The 22,091-nt window shown below is 31.9% G+C and overlaps 1 protein-coding gene and 1 pseudogene across 2 annotated transcripts in view; one reads left to right on the plus strand and one right to left on the minus strand.

The window, feature by feature from the left end:
* The window catches only part of LOC129256037 (platelet endothelial aggregation receptor 1-like), a 52,026-nt gene that overhangs the window by 16,111 nt on the left and 13,824 nt on the right, over positions 1-22,091 (plus strand). For both annotated transcript variants that reach the window (XM_064096133.1, XM_054894347.2), the window contains 5 exons: positions 1,120-1,249; positions 1,767-1,969; positions 6,044-6,341; positions 6,686-6,789; positions 7,635-7,851. In XM_064096133.1, the coding sequence (XP_063952203.1) occupies positions 1,120-1,249; positions 1,767-1,969; positions 6,044-6,341; positions 6,686-6,789; positions 7,635-7,851 (952 nt within the window). The remainder of the gene's footprint in view (positions 1-1,119; positions 1,250-1,766; positions 1,970-6,043; positions 6,342-6,685; positions 6,790-7,634; positions 7,852-22,091) is intronic.
* Positions 20,856-22,088, minus strand: LOC129267089 (uncharacterized; annotated as a pseudogene).

The raw sequence follows: 22,091 nt of genomic DNA on the forward strand, positions 1-22,091 counted from the left end.
CCCTAATCAAAATTGCTTTTCCGAGGAATGTATTAATGAGCCACATATTATTCTCGAACATAATTCTGCATGACACAGGGCATTAAAGGACAAGTCCACCCCAACAAAAACTTGATTTGAATAAAAAGAGAAAAATTCAACAAGCATAACACTGAAAATTTCATCAAAATCGGATGTAAAATAAGAAAGTTATGGCATTTTAAAGTTTCGCTTCATTTCACAAAACAGTTATATGCACATCTCGGTCGGTATGCAAATGAGGAACTGATGACATCACTCACTCACTTTTTCTTTTGTATTTTATTATATGAAATATGAAATATTTTTATTTTCTCGTCATTGTCATGTGAAATGAAGTTTCATTCCATTATTTTAACATTTTGTGCTTCAGGCAAGGAGGTCCTAATCGTCAAATTCGTAAAATTTGAAATATTGTATAATTCAAACAATAAAAAACAAAAGGAATAGTGAGTGAGTGACATCATCGACTCTCTCATTTAGATGTAACGGGCTCGTTCATATAACTCTGTTGTTAAAAATAAGCGAAACTTTGAAATGTCATAACTTTCTTATTTTACATCCGATTTTGATGAAATTTTCAGCATTGTGCTTGTCTGATTTTTCTCTATTGATTCAAATCAACATTATTCTGAGGTGGACTTGGCCTTTAAAAAGTTGGTAAGGACTCATGAATGAATCATGTTCATCTTCATCTGACATGTCTTATGTCGATGTGACATTTGGCGTACCTCAGGGCTCATATCTTGGCCTTGCCATTTCCCCCTTTTCACAGATGGCCTGAATGATCGCCTCAAGTCAAGGGGTCGATTTAAAAAAAAATCAGATGCCGGTGCTGACTATACAACCAGGCGTTATACTCAAAAGACCAATGATTGTAAATCACAGCAAATTATATTGAACTACAATTCAAATCGTGACAAAAGCACAATTTTGGTGCCACTATCATAGCGGACCTGGAATATAAAAACTCATCAGTAGTCTCTGGCAAAAGCCAACATCATGTACCCTAGAGAATAGGTGGGCGAATTCGTTTCGTGTTATTTATTTTTGAACAGTCGTAAAACATATCTGTATGTATTTTTCTTATCATATTTTCAGCCTGTCCAACTGGGCGATATGGACATAACTGCTCATTGACATGTCAGTGCCTGAATGGTGGTTTATGTGATCACGTGACTGGGAAGTGTAGTTGTACAGATGGTTGGACAGGAAATCATTGTCAAGAAAGGTAGGACGTACCTGATTTAATGTAATGTGATGTAATGTAATGTATTGAATTGTAAATATTGTAATGTAACGATCACATGACATAAATGATTCGTTATTTCGTAGCATTTTAGTGGGCCAGCCAAGTAAACTATCCTCATCTTTAAAGATGGAAAATGTATAGCCGGTGTTGGTGCACTGGGGTGCACACTAAACCCTTTTTTCTATCAGAGAATAAGCTTCACTTAAGGCAGTCCATATATGCAAGAGTTGATATTCTAAATAGAGGTTTCTACTGAGATAATATGTTAACCTTTGATTTAATCTTCGAACACAAATAAAGTCTATCGCACAAGTATTAAGTGTTTCTTAAACAAAATTAATGCACTCGAGACTCATAATGATGCACTGTTGTGGACAGTCTGTTCAAAGCCTTACCTTTAACATGCTCATACGATGCATACACAAATATTGTAACCATTTAGCACCACTTTCATCACTCCGCCACTTATTCATTTTTTAAATTCATTTACAAACAGGTGTACTGTTGACAGGTACAGCTCGAACTGTTCCCTTCTTTGCCTTGCTGTGTGTGAAAATGACGGAGTATGCCACCCTTCGAATGGGCATTGCTTGTGCCAATACGGTTGGGAGGGCGAGTCATGCAACACCCAATGCGTCGGACAAAGCTGCCACATGGAGAGTGATTCTTGCAGCAATGGCGCCCCTTACGATCCTACAGGTAGGCTCATGAGTCTTTACACATTGTAGGTCACTGCCTCAGTTACAAGCAAACTCTTCAGGTGAATTATTCTCCTTCGTTATATTGCGAGAAAAGGTGGTATAAAATATCGAGTTTTATCAACCGATGAGCAAAGTTGAAAACGATATTGTTGGCTACTGTATGTAGACTTTTACTACCAGGTGTATATAGTTGGTAAATCATGTAAGCACGGCTGCACGGTTGCTTTGCAAATTTCACTTGACTGATAAGAATAACCTAGCAGTGATGTTTGGATGTATACGAAACGAGGACTGGTTTTGTGGAGTGACGAGTATTGTTACACGGATCACTACTGTATTGATATGGTTTATGGTACAGGTGGCTACTACTGATGATGATGATAATGATGATGATAAACAGCATTTGTAAAGTGCCATTTTATGTGTGGAAAAAAAAATCAAAGGCGTTGGCGCCCGTAATATGTCACACATTATTATTAGGTGATCTGTCTGTTGACAGATCACCTCTTGTGTTTCTACGAATTTTCTTTTTTATTTATTTATTCTTTTTATTAGGTGATCTGTCAATCGACAGATCACCTCTTAATTTCGTACGAATTTTCTTTTTTATTTATTATTATTTATTTTTCTTTTTCCACCCTTTTCTTGTTCCACCAAAAGCTGAAAAAGTGCTCAATCAATTTTCATCAAAATATTATCAATTATGAACAGTTATCATGCGATGTGTACGAAACAAGTTCAACGTCAAATGGTCATCGTGACGTCATCTACGCGCCATTTTGTAAAATCACATTATCAACAATATCTTCATCATCAATCATCAAAAATGAACAATATTAACATCGAATTAACTTCAGATCAAGGGTCAACTATCCATGTCATCAAAGGTCATGTACACGTAACGACGCGCATGTACGCGCGCGTCAAAATTTTAAAATGCCCCAAATCACTTTTTGATCAAAGTAGAGTACGAATCAGGTCATTTGAAGCATTTCAAGAATTTGCGCGCTCAACCGTTTTCGCGCGCGTTCACGCGCGTAGCGTCGTTACGCAATGTAAAATCTCACTTTCTTTTACGTCAATGCATTTGGTATTAAATTTCTAATAATTTGATACCTTGATCAACCTTCTACGACCAGTAGTAAAGGAATTAGCTTCCATCAAAGTTTGAATCACGCGCGCACGCGCGCGTTAACAATAGACCAAATATGTGCAAAAACATGCCTTTACAAAATTCAATATAGCTCTTCAGATAGTCCGTTGACCCCTAAATTTTCTTTTATATTCGGATAGAGTATGAAATATAGATGTGATTTTATGTCACATTTGACCCTAAATTTTATCATGACGTCATCAAAATGGCGTCGGAACTAAATTTTTCCATTTTGGTTTTATGACGTTTGAATAATTTTGCAAATATGACTATAACTCCGTAATTCTTGATCATTTTTCGCCCAGATTCCGACATATTGTAGCTGAGCTTATACTCTTACTGAATATTGCATAACATTTTCACTTATTTTAATTATTCATCCCCAAAACTGAGAATTTATAGACGCATATCACAATGCCAATTTTCACTATCATAAGTCAATTTAAGATAATATTCCTTCTTTGAACGATGAGAGTACGGGACGCTGTGTAGTCTAATGGATAGCACACCTGCCTTGCAATGCAAAGGTCCTAGGTTCGAAACTCACATGACAATGTTTTTTTTTGCTCATGTATTTGTGTGTAACCTCTATTAAATACTGATTTTTCTCCAAATTTGATTCTACATTCATGGATTCCGGCAACATTATTTTCACTATTTCGTGTAGTCACTTGCGAAATTGCATTCGGCATTCTCTAATAAAACAAGATCGTTTACATAACCTAATATTTTGTCTTTAAGCTGTTGTATTTAATATGTTCTTTTGTTAATAAAAGTCCGTTTTTAATCATGATGATCATATTGATCTACATTGACATGGTTGTAATGATCGAATATTAAATCGTGATCATGAGAATGACAGACAGATCACCTAATTCGTCCTCAAGACGAATTAAAATTCTAGTTTATTTTTCTTTTTCCACCCTTTTCTTGTTCCACCAAAATCAGAAAAACTGTTCTATCAATTTTCATCAAATTATTATCAATTATGCACAGTTATAATGCGATGTGTACGAAACAAGTTCAACGTCAAATGGTCATCGTGACGTCATCTACGCGCCATTTTGTAAAATCACATTATCAACAATATCTTCATCATCAATCATCAAAAATGAACAATATTAACATGAAATTAACTTCAGATCATGGGTCAACTGTCCATGTGATCAAACGTCATTAACACGTCACGACGCGCATGTACGCGCGCGTCAAAATTTTAAAATGCTCAAAATCACTTTTTGATCAAAGTAGAGTACGAATCAGGTCATTTGAAGCATTTCAAGAATTTGCGCGCTCACGCGTTTTAGCGCGCGTTCACGCGCGTAACGTCGTTACGCAATGTAAAATCGCCGTTTCTTTTACATCAATGCATTTATTATGAAATTCTTATTAATTTGATACCTTGATCAACCTTCTACGACCAGTAGTAAAGGAATAAGCTTCTATCAATTTTTTAATAACGCGCGCACGCGCGCGTTCACAATAGGCCAAATATGTGGAAAAACATGCCTTTACAAAATTTAATATAACTCTTCGGATAGTCCGTTGACCCTCAAATATTCTTTTATATTCCGATAGAGTATGAATTGTAGATGTGATTTCATGTCACATTTGACCCTAAATTTTATCATGACGTCATCAAAATGGCGTCGGAACTAAAATTTTCCATTTTTGTTTTATGACGTTTTAATAATTTTGCAAATATGACTATAACTCCGTAAATATTGGTCAATTTTCGCCCAGTTTTTTAATATGTTGTAGCTGAATACATACTCTTTCTAACTTAATGGCTATATTAACATTTAAAGGAACGGATCATCCTAAAAAATGGCAAGTTATAGAGGCATGTCATTTTCGCTCATTTTGTGTGCAATCTCTATGGGAAATGGCTTTTTCTCAAAACTGGATTTTACATTCCTCTATTTCGCGAGCCATATCTCCATTTCTAATCGTCGGTTTTCTCTTAGCTTGGAGTATAATGTAGCTGAGATTGTAAGCTATCGCAATCTGGTCTTATTTTTCTGATAAAAAGCCGGGATCATGCCCGTATTTTTCTTGAAAAATTGGATTTGAGATCCCCTCAATTTGCTTATGTGTAAAGTCGATGGGAAATAGTGCTTATGTGTATTAGTCTATGGGAAATAGTGTAGCTCAGTTGATAAGGCACCAGACTTGCGTCCTTAGGGTCGAGGGTTCGAGCCCAGGGGTGAATATGAGAATTTTTTTTTCTTTTTTGTTTATTTTCAACATTTCACAAATGGTCCTTTATGACCATTACAAGGTATATATTGCACAATAAAATAGTTTTAAAACCCTTTTATTATAACTTGTACAACCATGTGTAACACTTATTTCACAAAACTTTTCATTTCCCTCTTTTCAAGGGTATTCAACATGTTGTCTTCGTAATAAAAGTTCAGTTTTCAATATGATCATCGTATTGATCTCAATAAACATGGTGATTGTATTCGTGATCACGAAAATCAGAGACAGATCACCTAATTCGTCCTCATGACGAATTAAAGTTCTAGTTATTTTTTTTTTTGCTGGAATAGACAAGTTTTTAATTGAGATTTGAAGGTTTCAAGGTTGTTACGAATACGAATTTGGATTGGTAGAGAATTAAACAGACGTGAAACAACCGACAAAAAGGCACTATACCCGTGTGCTTTCAGGCATGTATTCAGCACGTATAGAATATAAGTTCGTCCAGCACAACAAAGTCTTGGCCGCAGCTGACGTACATCGATCAGCCCAGTTACACAGCTTGGGGACAATTTATGGAGAGCTTTATTAGACATACTCGACCTTCAGCGGATGAAATTTGAGCAAAAATTCACAACGCTGACCATAACCATAATTGGTGACGTTTTTCAACCTGATATTTTTTAATGTTGTTTTCCCATCTTAATGTTTAAGGACACTGCCTATGTGCTCCAGGGTGGCAAGGTCGTTACTGTACCGAGCCCTGTTCAGCCAACAAGTACGGAAGCTTCTGTCGGGAAACGTGTCAATGTCAGAATGGTGGGCTCTGCAACTGGGTGGATGGTTCCTGTTTCTGTCAGCCTGGTTACTCGGGGACGTTTTGTGAGAATCCCTGTGAGGAGGGTTTCTACGGGCGTGACTGTGCTCTGAGATGTGACTGCCCTATGAGTGGAGGCTGTGACGCCGTAGAGGGCGCTTGCCTTGCCTGTCCAATCGGACACAGTGGGCCCAGGTAAGTCGAAAGTTTAAAACCAAATAGGACATTCATTCATTTCAAGTTTCGCATTACACGAGACGTTTAAATAAAGAATTCATTATCATATTCATTTTTATCTTTGTTAACATGATTAATCTACAATAATGTTTAAGAAAAGGAGGATATTGATTCAAATCAATCTAAACCCTCTCTCACTTTGGTAGGCGTTCTTCACATGAGGACACGTATCTTGTAGAATTCAAAGTGCGACATTTTGCCCCGCCCAAATTTACACAAAGTTTCATCGATGTACATGACTATCAAAACTTCAATGCGTTATAAATCATATACTCATATATACTATTCATTTTTTTTTTCAGATGTATCGAAAACTGTCCAGCAAACTTTTGGGGCTTGTCATGTAGCAACTATTGTAACTGCCTTGACCAGTCATTATGTGATCCATTCACGGGTGAATGTCCAGGTGAGTCATGTAATTGACCCATCCCCTCAAAAGGTTATTGGATATTTTTTGATACACAGATTGTGAAAAACGAGATCTGGGGATCAAGTCTAAAAGCACCACAAGCGTTTCCTCCGACAAGATTTAAATCTGCTATACCAATGGATAGCCAGGAGTTGGGCACCATCTAGGTTATGATACCTTTGAGTCAGGTGACCACCTCGAAAAGTTTGAACTCTATCCTTGGTTCTTTGCACAAAACTTTACCCTTACAGTGATTTGGTCATTACTGCAACAATTGTGGAAACCTACTATTGAAGTTGCCATAAAGAATTGTAAATGTAAAGCATGTATATATTTTTTAATCCTTTATGGCATCATCATATTTCCGCTGGTGTCATTTACGTTGACTATATAGTAAACACCGGTTGTAACATAAAGTAGGCTACACATTTCAGTACCAATATATTCCAACGGTCATGGCGAACTTGTCCTTTCCCTTACCAAGTCAGGTTCACAAACAGCTTCATTTATTTTATATCCTTATATCCATATATTTTTTTAATCCTTTATGGCATCATCATATTTTCGCTGGTGTCATTTACGTTGACTAGTAAACATGGGACGTAACATAAAGTAGGCTACATATTTCAGTACCAATGTATTCCAACGGTCATTGCGAACGTGACCCTTCCCTATACCCAGTCAGGTTCACAAACAACTTTATTTAAAAAAAGAATTGATCGGGAAGTTGCGATAATGATATCCGATTCCTTCACATGGGATTGTCCAGGGAAATGTCGTAGGTTTCCCTTGCGACAATATCTAAAATAATTTGATATTTTTCGCTGTCTATTTTACCACAGGTCAAAGCGTACCTGACCCTTCCCCTTCCACATCAGGTCTACAACCAGGTGCAGTAACGACTACAATCACAATGACTTCCACACTGGTCTCGAAGTCATACCCTATTCCCAGCGACAAAGGCTCACCGCATATGACATCGTATATCATACCACTCGTCATATGTGTCCTTCTCGCTCTCGTCGTCGGCCTCCTAGTCGTGATCGCATTAAAGCAACCGTAAGTTTTTCGTAAGCCACAGCCCATAGCAAAGTGAATGTCTTCCCACAGGATCAAGTGGATATAAGTTAAAAACATCCTAATTATAAGAGGAAAAACATCCTTAATATAAGGAAGAAACGTCCTTAATATAAGGAATAAACGTCCTTAATATAAGAGAAAACTATCCTTAATATAAGAGAAAAACATCCTTAATATAAGAGAAAAACATCCTTAATATAAGTTAAAAATATCCTTAATATAAGAGGAAAAATATCCTTAATATAAGAGGAAAAATATCCTTAATATAAGGAAGAAACGTCCTTAATATAAGAGAAAAACATCCTTCATATAAGGAGAAAAACATCCTTAATATAAGAGGAAAAAATCCTTTATATGAGGAATAAACGTCCTTAATATAAGAGAAAAACATCCTTAATATAAGTTAAAAACATCCTTAATATAAGAGGAAAAATATCCTTAATATAAGAGGAAAAACATCCTTAATATAAGAGAAAAACATCCTTAATATCAGAGGAAAAATATCCTTAATATAAGGAAGAAACGTCCTTAATATAAGAGAAAAACATCCTTAATGTAAGAGAAAAACATCCTTAATATAAGTTTAAAACATCCTTAATATAAGAGGAAAAATATCCTTAATATAAGAGGAAAAATATCCTTAATATAAGGAAGAAACGTCCTTAATATAAGAGAAAAACATCCTTAATATAAGAGGAAAAATATCCTTAATATAAGAGGAAAAATATCCTTAATATAAGGAAGAAACGTCCTTAATATAAGGAAGAAACGTCCATAATATAAGGAAGAAACATCCTTCATATAAGAGAAAAACATCCTTAATATAAGAGAAAAACATCCTTCATATAAGAGGAAAAAAAATTTATATAAGGAATAAACGTCCTTAATATAAGAGAAAAACATCCCTAATATAAGGAAGAAATATCCTTAATATAAGATAAAAACATCCTTTATATAAGAGAAAAACATCCTTAATATATGGAAGAAACATCCTCAATATAAGGAAGAATCATACTTAATATAAGAGAAAAAACGTCCTTAATATAAGGAAGAAACGTCCTTAATATAAGAGGAAAAATATCCTTAATATAAGGAAGAAACGTCCTTAATGTAAGTTAAAAACATCCTTAATATAAGAGGAAAAGTATCCTTAATAAAAGAGAAAAAATATCCTTAATATAAGGAAGAAACGTCCTTAATATAAGAAAAAAACATCCTTAATATAAGATAAAAACATCCTTAATGCAAGTTAAAAACATCCTAATTATAAGAGGAAAAGCAGCCTTAATATAGGGAAGAAACGTCCTTAATATAAGGAATAAACGTCCTTAATATAAGAGAAAATTATCCTTAATATAAGAGAAAAACATCCTTAATATAAGAGAAAAACATCCTTAATATAAGTTAAAAACATCCTAATTATAAGAGGAAAAACATCCTTAATATAAGGAAGAAACGTCCTTAATATAAGGAATAAACGTCCTTAATATAAGAGAAAACTATCCTTAATATAAGAGAAAAACATCCTTAATATAAGAGAAAAACATCCTTAATATAAGTTAAAAACATCTTTAATATAAGAGGAAAAATATCCTTAATATAAGAGGACAAATATCCTTATTTTATAAGGAAGAAACGTCCTTAATATAAGGAAGAAACATCCTTAATATAAGAGAAAAACATCCTTAATATAAGAGACTAACATCCTTCATATAAGGAGGAAAACATCCTTAATATAAGATAAAAACATCCTTAATATAAGTTAAAAACATCCTAATTATAAGAGGAAAAACATCCTTAATATAAGTTAAAAACATCCTAATTATAAGAGGAAAAACATCCTTAATATAAGGAAGAAAGGTCCTTAATATAAGGAATAAACGTCCTTAATATAAGAGAAAACTATCCTTAATATAAGAGAAAAAAATCCTTAATATAAGAGAAAAACATCCTTAATATAAGTTAAAAACATCCTTAATATAAGAGAAAACTATCCTTAATATAAGAGAAAAACATCCTTAATATAAGAGAAAAACATCCTTAATATAAGTTAAAAATATCCTTAATATAAGAGGAAAAATATCCTTAATATAAGAGGAAAAATATCCTTAATATAAGGAAGAAACGTCCTAAATATAAGAGAAAAGCATCCTTAATATAAGAGACTAACATCCTTCATATAAGGAGAAAAACATCCTTAATATAAGAGGAAAAAATCCTTTATATAAGGAATAAACGTCCTTAATATAAGAGAAAAACATCCTTAATATAAGGAAGAAACGTCCTTGATATAAGAGAAAAACATCCTTAATGTAAGAGAAAAACATCCTTAATATAAGTTAAAAACATCCTTAATATAAGAGGAAAAATATCCTTAATATAAGAGGAAAACATCCTTAATATAAGGAAGAAACGTCCTTAATATAAGAGAAAAAACATCCTTAATGTAAGAGAAAAACATCCTTAATATAAGAGAAAAACATCCTTAATATACATGTAAGAGGAAAAATATCCTTAATATAAGAGGAAAAATATCCTTAATATAAGGAAGAAACGTCCTTAATATAAGGAAGAAACGTCCTTAATATAAGGAAGAAACACCCTTCATATAAGAGAAAAACATCCTTAATATAAGAGAAAAACATCCTTCATATAAGAGGAAAAAAAATTATATATGGAATAAACGTCCTTAATATAAGAGAAAAACATCCTTAATATAAGGAAGAAACGTCCTTAATATAAGAGAAAAACATCCTTCATATAAGGAGAAAAACATCCTTAATATAAGAGGAAAAAATCCTTTATAGGAGGAATAAACGTCCTTAATATAAGAGAAAAACATCCTTAATATAAGTTAAAAACATCCTTCATATAAGAGGAAAAAAAATTATATATGGAATAAACGTCCTTAATATAAGAGAAAAACATCCTTAATATAAGGAAGAAACGTCCTTAATATAAGAGAAAAACATCCTTCATATAAGGAGAAAAACATCCTTAATATAAGAGGAAAAAATCCTTTATATGAGGAATAAACGTCCTTAATATAAGAGAAAAACATCCTTAATATAAGTTAAAAACATCCTTAATATAAGAGGAAAAATATCCTTAATATAAGAGGAAAAACATCCTTAATATAAGAGAAAAACATCCTTAATATCAGAGGAAAAATATCCTTAATATAAGGAAGAAACGTCCTTAATATAAGAGAAAAACATCCTTAATGTAAGAGAAAAACATCCTTAATATAAGTTTAAAACATCCTTAATATAAGAGGAAAAATATCCTTAATATAAGAGGAAAAATATCCTTAATATAAGGAAGAAACGTCCTTAATATAAGAGAAAAACATCCTTAATATAAGAGGAAAAATATCCTTAATATAAGAGGAAAAATATCCTTAATATAAGGAAGAAACGTCCTTAATATAAGGAAGAAACGTCCATAATATAAGGAAGAAACATCCTTCATATAAGAGAAAAACATCCTTAATATAAGAGAAAAACATCCTTCATATAAGAGGAAAAAAAATTTATATAAGGAATAAACGTCCTTAATATAAGAGAAAAACATCCCTAATATAAGGAAGAAATATCCTTAATATAAGATAAAAACATCCTTTATATAAGAGAAAAACATCCTTAATATATGGAAGAAACATCCTCAATATAAGGAAGAATCATACTTAATATAAGAGAAAAAACGTCCTTAATATAAGGAAGAAACGTCCTTAATATAAGAGGAAAAATATCCTTAATATAAGGAAGAAACGTCCTTAATGTAAGTTAAAAACATCCTTAATATAAGAGGAAAAGTATCCTTAATAAAAGAGAAAAAATATCCTTAATATAAGGAAGAAACGTCCTTAATATAAGAAAAAAACATCCTTAATATAAGATAAAAACATCCTTAATGCAAGTTAAAAACATCCTAATTATAAGAGGAAAAGCAGCCTTAATATAGGGAAGAAACGTCCTTAATATAAGGAATAAACGTCCTTAATATAAGAGAAAATTATCCTTAATATAAGAGAAAAACATCCTTAATATAAGAGAAAAACATCCTTAATATAAGTTAAAAACATCCTAATTATAAGAGGAAAAACATCCTTAATATAAGGAAGAAACGTCCTTAATATAAGGAATAAACGTCCTTAATATAAGAGAAAACTATCCTTAATATAAGAGAAAAACATCCTTAATATAAGAGAAAAACATCCTTAATATAAGTTAAAAACATCTTTAATATAAGAGGAAAAATATCCTTAATATAAGAGGACAAATATCCTTATTTTATAAGGAAGAAACGTCCTTAATATAAGGAAGAAACATCCTTAATATAAGAGAAAAACATCCTTAATATAAGAGACTAACATCCTTCATATAAGGAGGAAAACATCCTTAATATAAGATAAAAACATCCTTAATATAAGTTAAAAACATCCTAATTATAAGAGGAAAAACATCCTTAATATAAGTTAAAAACATCCTAATTATAAGAGGAAAAACATCCTTAATATAAGGAAGAAAGGTCCTTAATATAAGGAATAAACGTCCTTAATATAAGAGAAAACTATCCTTAATATAAGAGAAAAAATCCTTAATATAAGAGAAAAACATCCTTAATATAAGTTAAAAACATCCTTAATATAAGAGAAAACTATCCTTAATATAAGAGAAAAACATCCTTAATATAAGAGAAAAACATCCTTAATATAAGTTAAAAATATCCTTAATATAAGAGGAAAAATATCCTTAATATAAGAGGAAAAATATCCTTAATATAAGGAAGAAACGTCCTAAATATAAGAGAAAAGCATCCTTAATATAAGAGACTAACATCCTTCATATAAGGAGAAAAACATCCTTAATATAAGAGGAAAAAATCCTTTATATAAGGAATAAACGTCCTTAATATAAGAGAAAAACATCCTTAATATAAGGAAGAAACGTCCTTGATATAAGAGAAAAACATCCTTAATGTAAGAGAAAAACATCCTTAATATAAGTTAAAAACATCCTTAATATAAGAGGAAAAATATCCTTAATATAAGAGGAAAACATCCTTAATATAAGGAAGAAACGTCCTTAATATAAGAGAAAAAACATCCTTAATGTAAGAGAAAAACATCCTTAATATAAGAGAAAAACATCCTTAATATACATGTAAGAGGAAAAATATCCTTAATATAAGAGGAAAAATATCCTTAATATAAGGAAGAAACGTCCTTAATATAAGGAAGAAACGTCCTTAATATAAGGAAGAAACACCCTTCATATAAGAGAAAAACATCCTTAATATAAGAGAAAAACATCCTTCATATAAGAGGAAAAAAAATTATATATGGAATAAACGTCCTTAATATAAGAGAAAAACATCCTTAATATAAGGAAGAAATATCCTTAATATAAGATAAAAACATCCTTTATATAAGAGAAAAACATCCTTAATATATGGAAGAAACATCCTCAATATAAGGAAGAATCATACTTAATATAAAAGAAAAAACGTCCTTAATATAAGGAAGAAACGTCCTTAATATAAGAGGAAAAACATCCTTAATATAAGGAAGAAACATCCTTAATGCAAGTTAAAAACATCCTATTTATAAGAGGAAAAACATCCTTAATATAGGGAAGAAACGTCCTTAATATAAGGAATAAACGTCCTTAATATAAGAGAAAATTATCCTTAATATAAGAGAAAAACATCCTTAATATAAGAGAAAAACATCCTTAATATAAGTTAAAAACATCCTAATTATAAGAGGAAAAACATCCTTAATATAAGGAAGAAACGTCCTTAATATAAGAGAAAATTATCCTTAATATAAGAGAAAAACATCCTTAATATAAGAGAAAACTATCCTTAATATAAGAGAAAAACATCCTTAATATAAGAGAAAAACATCCTTAATATAAGTTAAAAATATCCTTAATATAAGAGGACAAATATCCTTAATATAAGGAAGAAACGTCCTTAATATAAGGAAGAAACATCCTTAATATAAGAGAAAAACATCCTTAATATAAGAGACTAACATCCTTCATATAAGGAGGAAAACATCCTTAATATAAGTTAAAAACATCCTAATTATAAGAGGAAAAACATCCTTAATATAAGTTAAAAACATCCTAATTATAAGAGGAAAAACATCCTTAATATAAGGAAGAAAGGTCCTTAATATAAGGAATAAACGTCCTTAATATAAGAGAAAACTATCCTTAATATAAGAGAAAAACATCCTTAATATAAGTTAAAAACATCCTTAATACAAGAGAAAACTATCCTTAATATAAGAGAAAAACATCTTTAATATAAGAGAAAAACATCCTTAATATAAGTTAAAAATATCCTTAATATAAGAGGAAAAATATCCTTAATATAAGAGGAAAAATATCCTTAATATAAGGAAGAAACGTCCTAAATATAAGAGAAAAACATCCTTAATATAAGAGACTAACATCCTTCATATAAGGAGAGAAACATCCTTAATATAAGAGGAAAAAATCCTTTATATAAGGAATAAACGTCCTAAATATAAGAGAAAAACATCCTTAATATAAGAGACTAACATCCTTCATATAAGGAGATAAACATCCTTAATATAAGAGAAAAACATCCTTAATATAAGGAAGGAACGTCCTTGATATAAGAGAAAAACATCCTTAATGTAAGAGAAAAATATCCTTAATATAAGTTAAAAACATCCTTAATATAAGAGGAAAAATATCCTTAATATAAGAGGAAAACATCCTTAATATAAGGAAGAAACGTCCTTAATATAAGAGAAAAACATCCTTAATGTAGGAGAAAAACATCCTTAATATAAGAGAAAAACATCCTTAAAGGAGAATGAAACCCTTGAAACCAGCTGAATCCATATCAAAGAGAAAAATCAAAGAAAAATATTTTTGAAAGTTTGAGGAAGATTGAATGAATAATAAGAAAGTTATGAGCATTCGAATATTGAGATCACTAGTGCCATGTAGATCCTCCCAACGGCAATGCGACCAAGATCTGTGATATCACACACGTACAACTTACTCATTACTTTAGTACTTATTTCACTTATATTCTCACTTTTATAGAGTGTATCACAAGGTGAGGTGTTCTCTTTATGAGATGACAAGTACAGAGGTTTCACAACATTATATCATTGATGAATCGTTTGTCATATGATTAGAATGAGCAAAAAGAGATGTTTTGGGGTATATTTTCAGTGTCCAAATGGGAGAGTTGTACGTGTGTGACATCATAGATCTTGGTCGCATTGCCAATGGGAGGATCTCCATAGCATTAGTGATCTCGACATTCAAATGCTCATAACTCTTTTATTGCTAGTCCTATTTTTCTCAAAGTTTTGTTGATCTTATTCTTTGATTTTTCTGCTTTCACAAAAGCTAACTTGCTCCAAGAGTTTAATTCTCCTTTAATATACATGTAAGAGGAAAAATATCCTTAATATAAGAGGAAAAATATCCTTAATATAAGGAAGAAACGTCCTTAATATAAGGAAGAAACGTCCTTAATATAAGGAAGAAACATCCTTCATATAAGAGAAAAACATCCTTAATATAAGAGAAAAACATCCTTCATATAAGAGGGAAAAAAAATTATATAAGGAATAAACGTCCTTAATATAAGAGGAAAAACATCCTTAATATAAGGAAGAAATATCCTTAATATAAGATAAAAACATCCTTTATATAAGAGAAAAACATCCTTAATATATGGAAGAAACATCCTCAATATAAGGAAGAATCATACTTAATATAAAAGAAAAAACGTCCTTAATATAAGGAAGAAACGTCCTTAATATAAGAGGAAAAACATCCTTAATATAAGGAAGAAACGTCCTTAATGTAAGTTAAAAACATCCTTAATATAAGAGGAAAAATATCCTTAATATAAGAAAAAAACATCCTTAATATAAGATAAAAACATACTTAATGTAAGTTAAAAACATCCTAATTATAAGAGGAAAAACATCCTTAATATAGGGAAGAAACGTCCTTAATATAAGGAATAAACGTCCTTAATATAAGAGAAAATTATCCTTAATATAAGAGAAAAACATCCTTAATATAAGAGAAAAACATCCTTAATATAAGTTTAAAACATCCTAATTATAAGAGGAAAAACATCCTTGATATAAGGAAGAAACGTCCTTAATATAAGGAATAAACGTCCTTAATATAAGAGAAAACTATCCTTAATATAAGAGAAAAACATCCTTAATATAAGAGAAAAACATCCTTAATATAAGTTAAAAACATCCTTAATATAAGAGGAAAAATATCCTTAATATAAGAGGAAAAATATCCTTAATATAAGGAAGAAACGTCCTTAATATAAGGAAGAAACATCCTTAATATAAGAGAAAAACATCCTTAATATAAGAGACTAACATCCTTCATATAAGGAGGAAAACATCCTTAATATAAGATAAAAACATCCTTAATAAAAGTTAAAAACATCCTAATTATAAGAGGAAAAACATCCTTAATATAAGGAAGAAAGGTCCTTAATATAAGGAATAAACGTCCTTAATATAAGAGAAAACTATCCTTAATATAAGAAAAAAAACATCCTTAATATAAGAGAAAAACATCCTTAATATAAGGAAGAAACGTCCTTAATATAAGGAAGAAACATCCTTAATATAAGAGAAAAACATCCTTAATATAAGAGACTAACATCCTTCATATAAGGAGAAAAACATCCTTAATATAAGAGGAAAAATCCTTTATATAAGGAAGAAACGTCCTTAATATAAGAGGAAAAACATCCTTAATATAAGGAAGAAACGTCCTTAATATAAGTTAAAAACATCCTTAATATAAGAGGAAAAATATCCTTAATATAAGAGGTTGGTTGGTGTTGGAGTTAAGTTGGCGCTCTTCAATCTGGTAGATTATCTGCGCCAGGTCGTTTCCGAGTTAGTTGCTTAATTCCCGCATCAATGTCCTCGGCGTTAGACTAGTCTGACCTGTCATATAGCGAGGTGCAATATAATTATGATTAGTTACCACCACCATTAAATTGTGCGTTTTTGTACTTCATAGTATGCAAACTTATTTAAGAAGCTAGGTCGAAGCTCAATTTTAGTAGTCTAAGAATTATCACTAATCATCAGAACAAAAGGATGAGAGAGAGAGAAAGAGATGGAGAGAGATCAGTGGAATATTCTTATTCGAATCTCTTTGTTTTTTTCACGTAATTCAGGATGACTTTATAATCTGCATTTCTTCCCAATAATGTTGCTAGATCTGATATTGGCTTGTTTAATTTCAGGCTTCTTTGCATAATTCTTCTTTCTCTTTCATATTTATTACATTGTAGTAAAAATTGTTCTATTGTCTCAGGAACCTGACAATGGGAACTTAGACCATTTTCATGTTGATTAAATTTATACAGATAATAATTCAATTTACATTTTCCGAGTCTTAAACGGTGTATCATAGTCTCTTCAAACCGAATGAGACCTTGATAACTAATTGTATCTGCCACGTTGGGTTGGATGCTAAATAAATGTCTTTAGATGAGGATACCCATTGAGCCTGCCAGATTTCTTTATAAATCAAAGACATGTGGGTTTTCCATTCCTCTTTGATATATGGAATGTTTAATTCAACTTGTTCTTTTGATGCTCCTTTTTTTGCTAAAAGGTCTGCCACATCGTTCCCGTGAATACCACAATGGGATGGTATCCATTCAAAATTGACATAAATATCTGATAATTGTAAAACTTTGATTTTATACAAGATATCAACAATAAGATTGTTTTGTATACGATTGCTTTCAAGTGCTTGAAGAGCAGACAACGAATCTGTAAAAATTACCACGGACATACCTCTGATATCTCCTAGCCAATCAAGTGCCATTACTCTTGCTGTTAATTCGGCTCTCATTATACTTACAGAATTTAATCTATAGAATCTTTTAATATCCAGTTCTGGTATATAAAAAGCAGAGCCGGTTCTCTTGTCTTCTTGTTTTGATCCATCAGTGTAGATATTTAAGTAACCTTTCCATCTTGTATGTATCCTTTCTGAGACACGGTTTTTCATATCTTGTACTAAGTTACGTTGTTTATTGATAATCTTATGGATATAGTAAGATATACTAGGTATTTCATATGACCAAAAAGGTTCTCGTAATATTCTTTGGCTTAGTTGTTCAATTTGGATCTCTTCATTTGGCTTACATGCTCTGACTACAAAGGGTCCACGACCTGATTTCCAAGTAAATTTATCAGTATACCAGGAAGGTTCGATAATTTCTAAAGTAGGATGATGACTATCTCTGTTTGTTAAAAGATAAAACATGTATTTGTCAACAGACAGTTCTCTTCTTAGTTGTAAAGGTCTTTCACCACATTCTACCTGTAGTGCTTCAAGGGCAGGGTTATATACTGCACCAGTTATTATTTTCAGTGACTGATATTGGATTGAATCTAATTCTTGTTTTAGCGAAAGGCTAGCCGAGTCGTATAACTCACATCCGTAGTCTAATATTGATCTAATAAGACCTTTGTATATTATATATAGAATCGTTTTATTATTTCCCAAACTTGTTCCTGCTATACACCGTAACAAATTGATTCTTTTTGAACATTTGAGTTTTATATAATCGATGTGCTTTTTCCAGGTGAGTTTCACATCAAACCAAATACCCAGAAACTTATATTCTTTGTATTGTGGTATAGAGTTATCTTTAACCTTAATATTTACCTCTATATGCTGCCTATTGGTAAAAATCATAACAGCAGACTTTTGAGGAGAAATAATCATACTCCAGGTTGAGCACCACTGTTCAATTTCTTTTATAGCTTTCTGCATTTTCTTTTGTAAAAAGTCAAGATTTCTGCCTGAGCACCATACGGCAATATCATCGGCATACACAGAGATTTTAACAGATTTTTCTATCAGTTTTAGATCATTCAACATTAATTTGAACAAAATTGGACTAATAACACTACTTTGGGGCGTTCCATTTTCCAGAACAAATTGTGAAGACAACTGGCCATTAATTTTTACCTTGCAATATCGATCTTGTAAAAATGAATTAATCCACTGTAACATTTTTCCTTTTATACCAGCTTGATGACATTTAAATACTATTCCCTTTCTCCATAAAAGGTCGTATGCCTTTTCAAGGTCAATGAAAATAACTAGGACATACTCCTTGTTAGCTAATCCTTTCTGTATGTCCGTTTCTAATCTAAGGAGCTGATCTAAAGAACTTCTATTTTTTCTAAATCCTGCCTGTGTTTGTGTCAGGATATTGCATCGCTCCATGAACCATACAAGTCTATTTTTAACCATTCTTTCCATCAGTTTGGAGAAAGTTGATGTCAAGGAAATAGGTCGATATGAAGAAGGGTTTGTTGGGTCTTTACCTGGTTTAAGTACAGGGATCTGGGTAGAATAATGCCAATCTGAGGGTAGAATTGAGGAATTCCAAATATTGTTTACTAAAACTAATATGAACTGAAGAGCTATTTTCGGTAAGTGTTGTATCATAATTGATTTGATACCATCTGTTCCTGCTGCAGAATTTTTCATTTCTTTAACAGCGCTTGTTAATTCATCATATGTAAATTCATCATCGAGAGGTGATTCAGAGGAGCAGCTTTCTTTGATCGTATTTTGTATTAAATTTTCAAATGAATTTCTTCTAATAATCTCGTCATTGTCTAATCGATTGTCTATCGATTTAAAAGCCTTAGCAACCAATTCTGCCTTTTCTTGAGCATTAGCTACTGGTGTATTGTTTTCTGTTAATAAATTGGGAAATATATGTTTTGAGACAGAACCATTTTGTAGTCCTTTTACCATTTCCCATACTTTTCCTAAGTTGGATGTTCTCTTCAAAGACTGACAGTAATTTAACCAGTATTCCTTTTGTGTTCGTCTCTTTATTTTTTGGGCATATGCTTTCTTTTTCCTATACATTTCCAAGTCCTCCTTTCTAAAATGTCTATTTAATCGATTTCTATATTTATTTCTTTCTTTAATTGCTTCTTGGTATTCTAGTGTCCACCAAGGAACTGGGTTTTTGGCTTTTCGATTTCGGCCTGCTTTGCGAAGGGTTTCTTCTGCCACTTCGTTAATTATCTGCAAAATCAAATTGTATTTATCTTGAATATTCAGATCGTGTGAAAATTGTAATATCTTTATTTTACTAAATTTATGTTTCATTTTTTCCCGATATATTTCCCAGTTTACATGCTTGAAGGACCAATTCTTTTCATGATGATTGATATTATGATCTACATATTCTATTTCGTGCAGTGAGCACTTGATGACATTGTGATCACTCCCGAAATTTCCTAGCACGTTCCATTTTAGTTTGCTGGCAATTTCCTTCGAAGCAATTGTTAAGTCTAGGCAAGACCTTGTCCCTGTATGGATGTCCATTCTTGTAGGTGTCCCACCATTCAATACTTCTAAATCATGTTTTGATATAAAGTTTTCAACTAATGTCCCATTACTATCTCGCTTTATGCTACCCCACAGAGGGTTGTGTGAATTGAAATCACCTGTAATTATAATGTTTTTTGAACAATTTTCAATCAAATCTTCTAAATCGCGCAATTCTATCTTTTGACAGGGATTATAATAATTGATTAATGAAATGACCTTGTCATAAGTGAAAATGTCAATTCTTTGATATTCCTTGATTTGAGGGAAATTAACTTTTTTGAAAGTAACTGTTTTATGCACATATATTGCAATTCCTCCTCTTCCTCCTTGGCCTCTATTTTTTATTACTGGGATGAAATCTGGAATTGCTAATATATTGAAATCAGTGAACCACGTTTCTTGTAAACATATCAAGGCAGGGAGTGAGTTTAATTCTACACTTTCTATATAATTAGCTCTTTGTAAAAGTCTGGACCGTGGGCATTCATGCTTTGGGCATTCCATTGTAAAATATTGAAAGTCTGAGCGTTGATAGTCTTTGAGCTGTCTTTATTACTGAAGACGATCGTGGATCATCTCTGGAGACACCTCGTTGATGTCTAAGCATCGCTTGGCTGCATCAACCACTAATCTAATTCTGTTTGAATGTGAAGTTTCTTTGTCAAGGTTATTTACAATAAAAGTGATGAAAGCCAAAAAGTCGACTCTAGCATTTTCTGTGGATGTGGGAATTACAGGCCCAGATTCTTCTGCTTCATTAGGCCTATGATTAGAAGTAAATTCTTGCGCATCTGTCTGAACAGACTTTTCCGCCGTTTCTGTTTGTGTGGACATGGTCGCCGTTTTTATGGTCGACCTCTTTACCGTAATTGGTATTTGTTCTACGTCAGCTTCCGAGGTATTCGGTTGATCAGGGATTTTCTTTCTTTTGGGGGGTTTGATTATATTCTTGTTTGATGAATCACGATCTTTTGAATGATTTTCTTCTCTTTTTTCTTGATGGTATATTTTTGTTGCTTGAGCATAAGTTTAAATTATTTTGCAAGCTGACATGTTGAATATTTTTTGCTTCCTTATAATAGGTACATCCTTGATAGGCCGCTGAGTGATTAAGGTTACATCTCAAGCATTTTGGGTGATCTTTATTGGGGCACATTTCAAAAGTGTGGGCCTCACCACATCTTACACATCTTAAATGACCCTTGCAATTCTTTTGGATGTGCCCAAATTGCTGGCATTTGTGGCATCTTGTTACAGTAGGGACAAACTCATCAACTACATATTTTTGGTATAGAAAGGAGACATGGTGTGGAAGATTTGGCCCTTTGAATACTAGTAGAACAGAAGGGGTTGGTGATAATTCACCGTTTATTCTTTTATTGAATCTCTTTACATACGTCACAGCTTGTTCTTTCAGGAGCTCATTTAGTTCTTCCTCCGTGATTAGGGTATCTACTTTATGAATAACACCGCGGATTTGAGTTATGGGCAGATATTGTGCAACCTTTACAGGGGTGTGAATTAGTTCAGTCATTTCTAAAATCTTTTTCATCTGTGTTTCATCAATACAAGTAACTTTCAGGCTTCCCTTTTCTTTCGTAATTTTACTCACCTCTCCATACTTCGAGGTAATTTCTTTAATGAGTCTTGCTGGGCTTATTTTGCTTATGCATGATTTCTCACCAACATCTCTTATTTCTACTATCATAGATTTTTTCTCATTTCTGATATTCTGTTCCTTACCTTTTTTACGATTTGAACACGACCCTTCTTTGTTTTCGAAACTTC

The sequence above is a fragment of the Lytechinus pictus genome, chromosome 3 (genome assembly GCF_037042905.1).
Source record: "Lytechinus pictus isolate F3 Inbred chromosome 3, Lp3.0, whole genome shotgun sequence".
Lineage (NCBI taxonomy): Eukaryota > Metazoa > Echinodermata > Echinoidea > Temnopleuroida > Toxopneustidae > Lytechinus > Lytechinus pictus.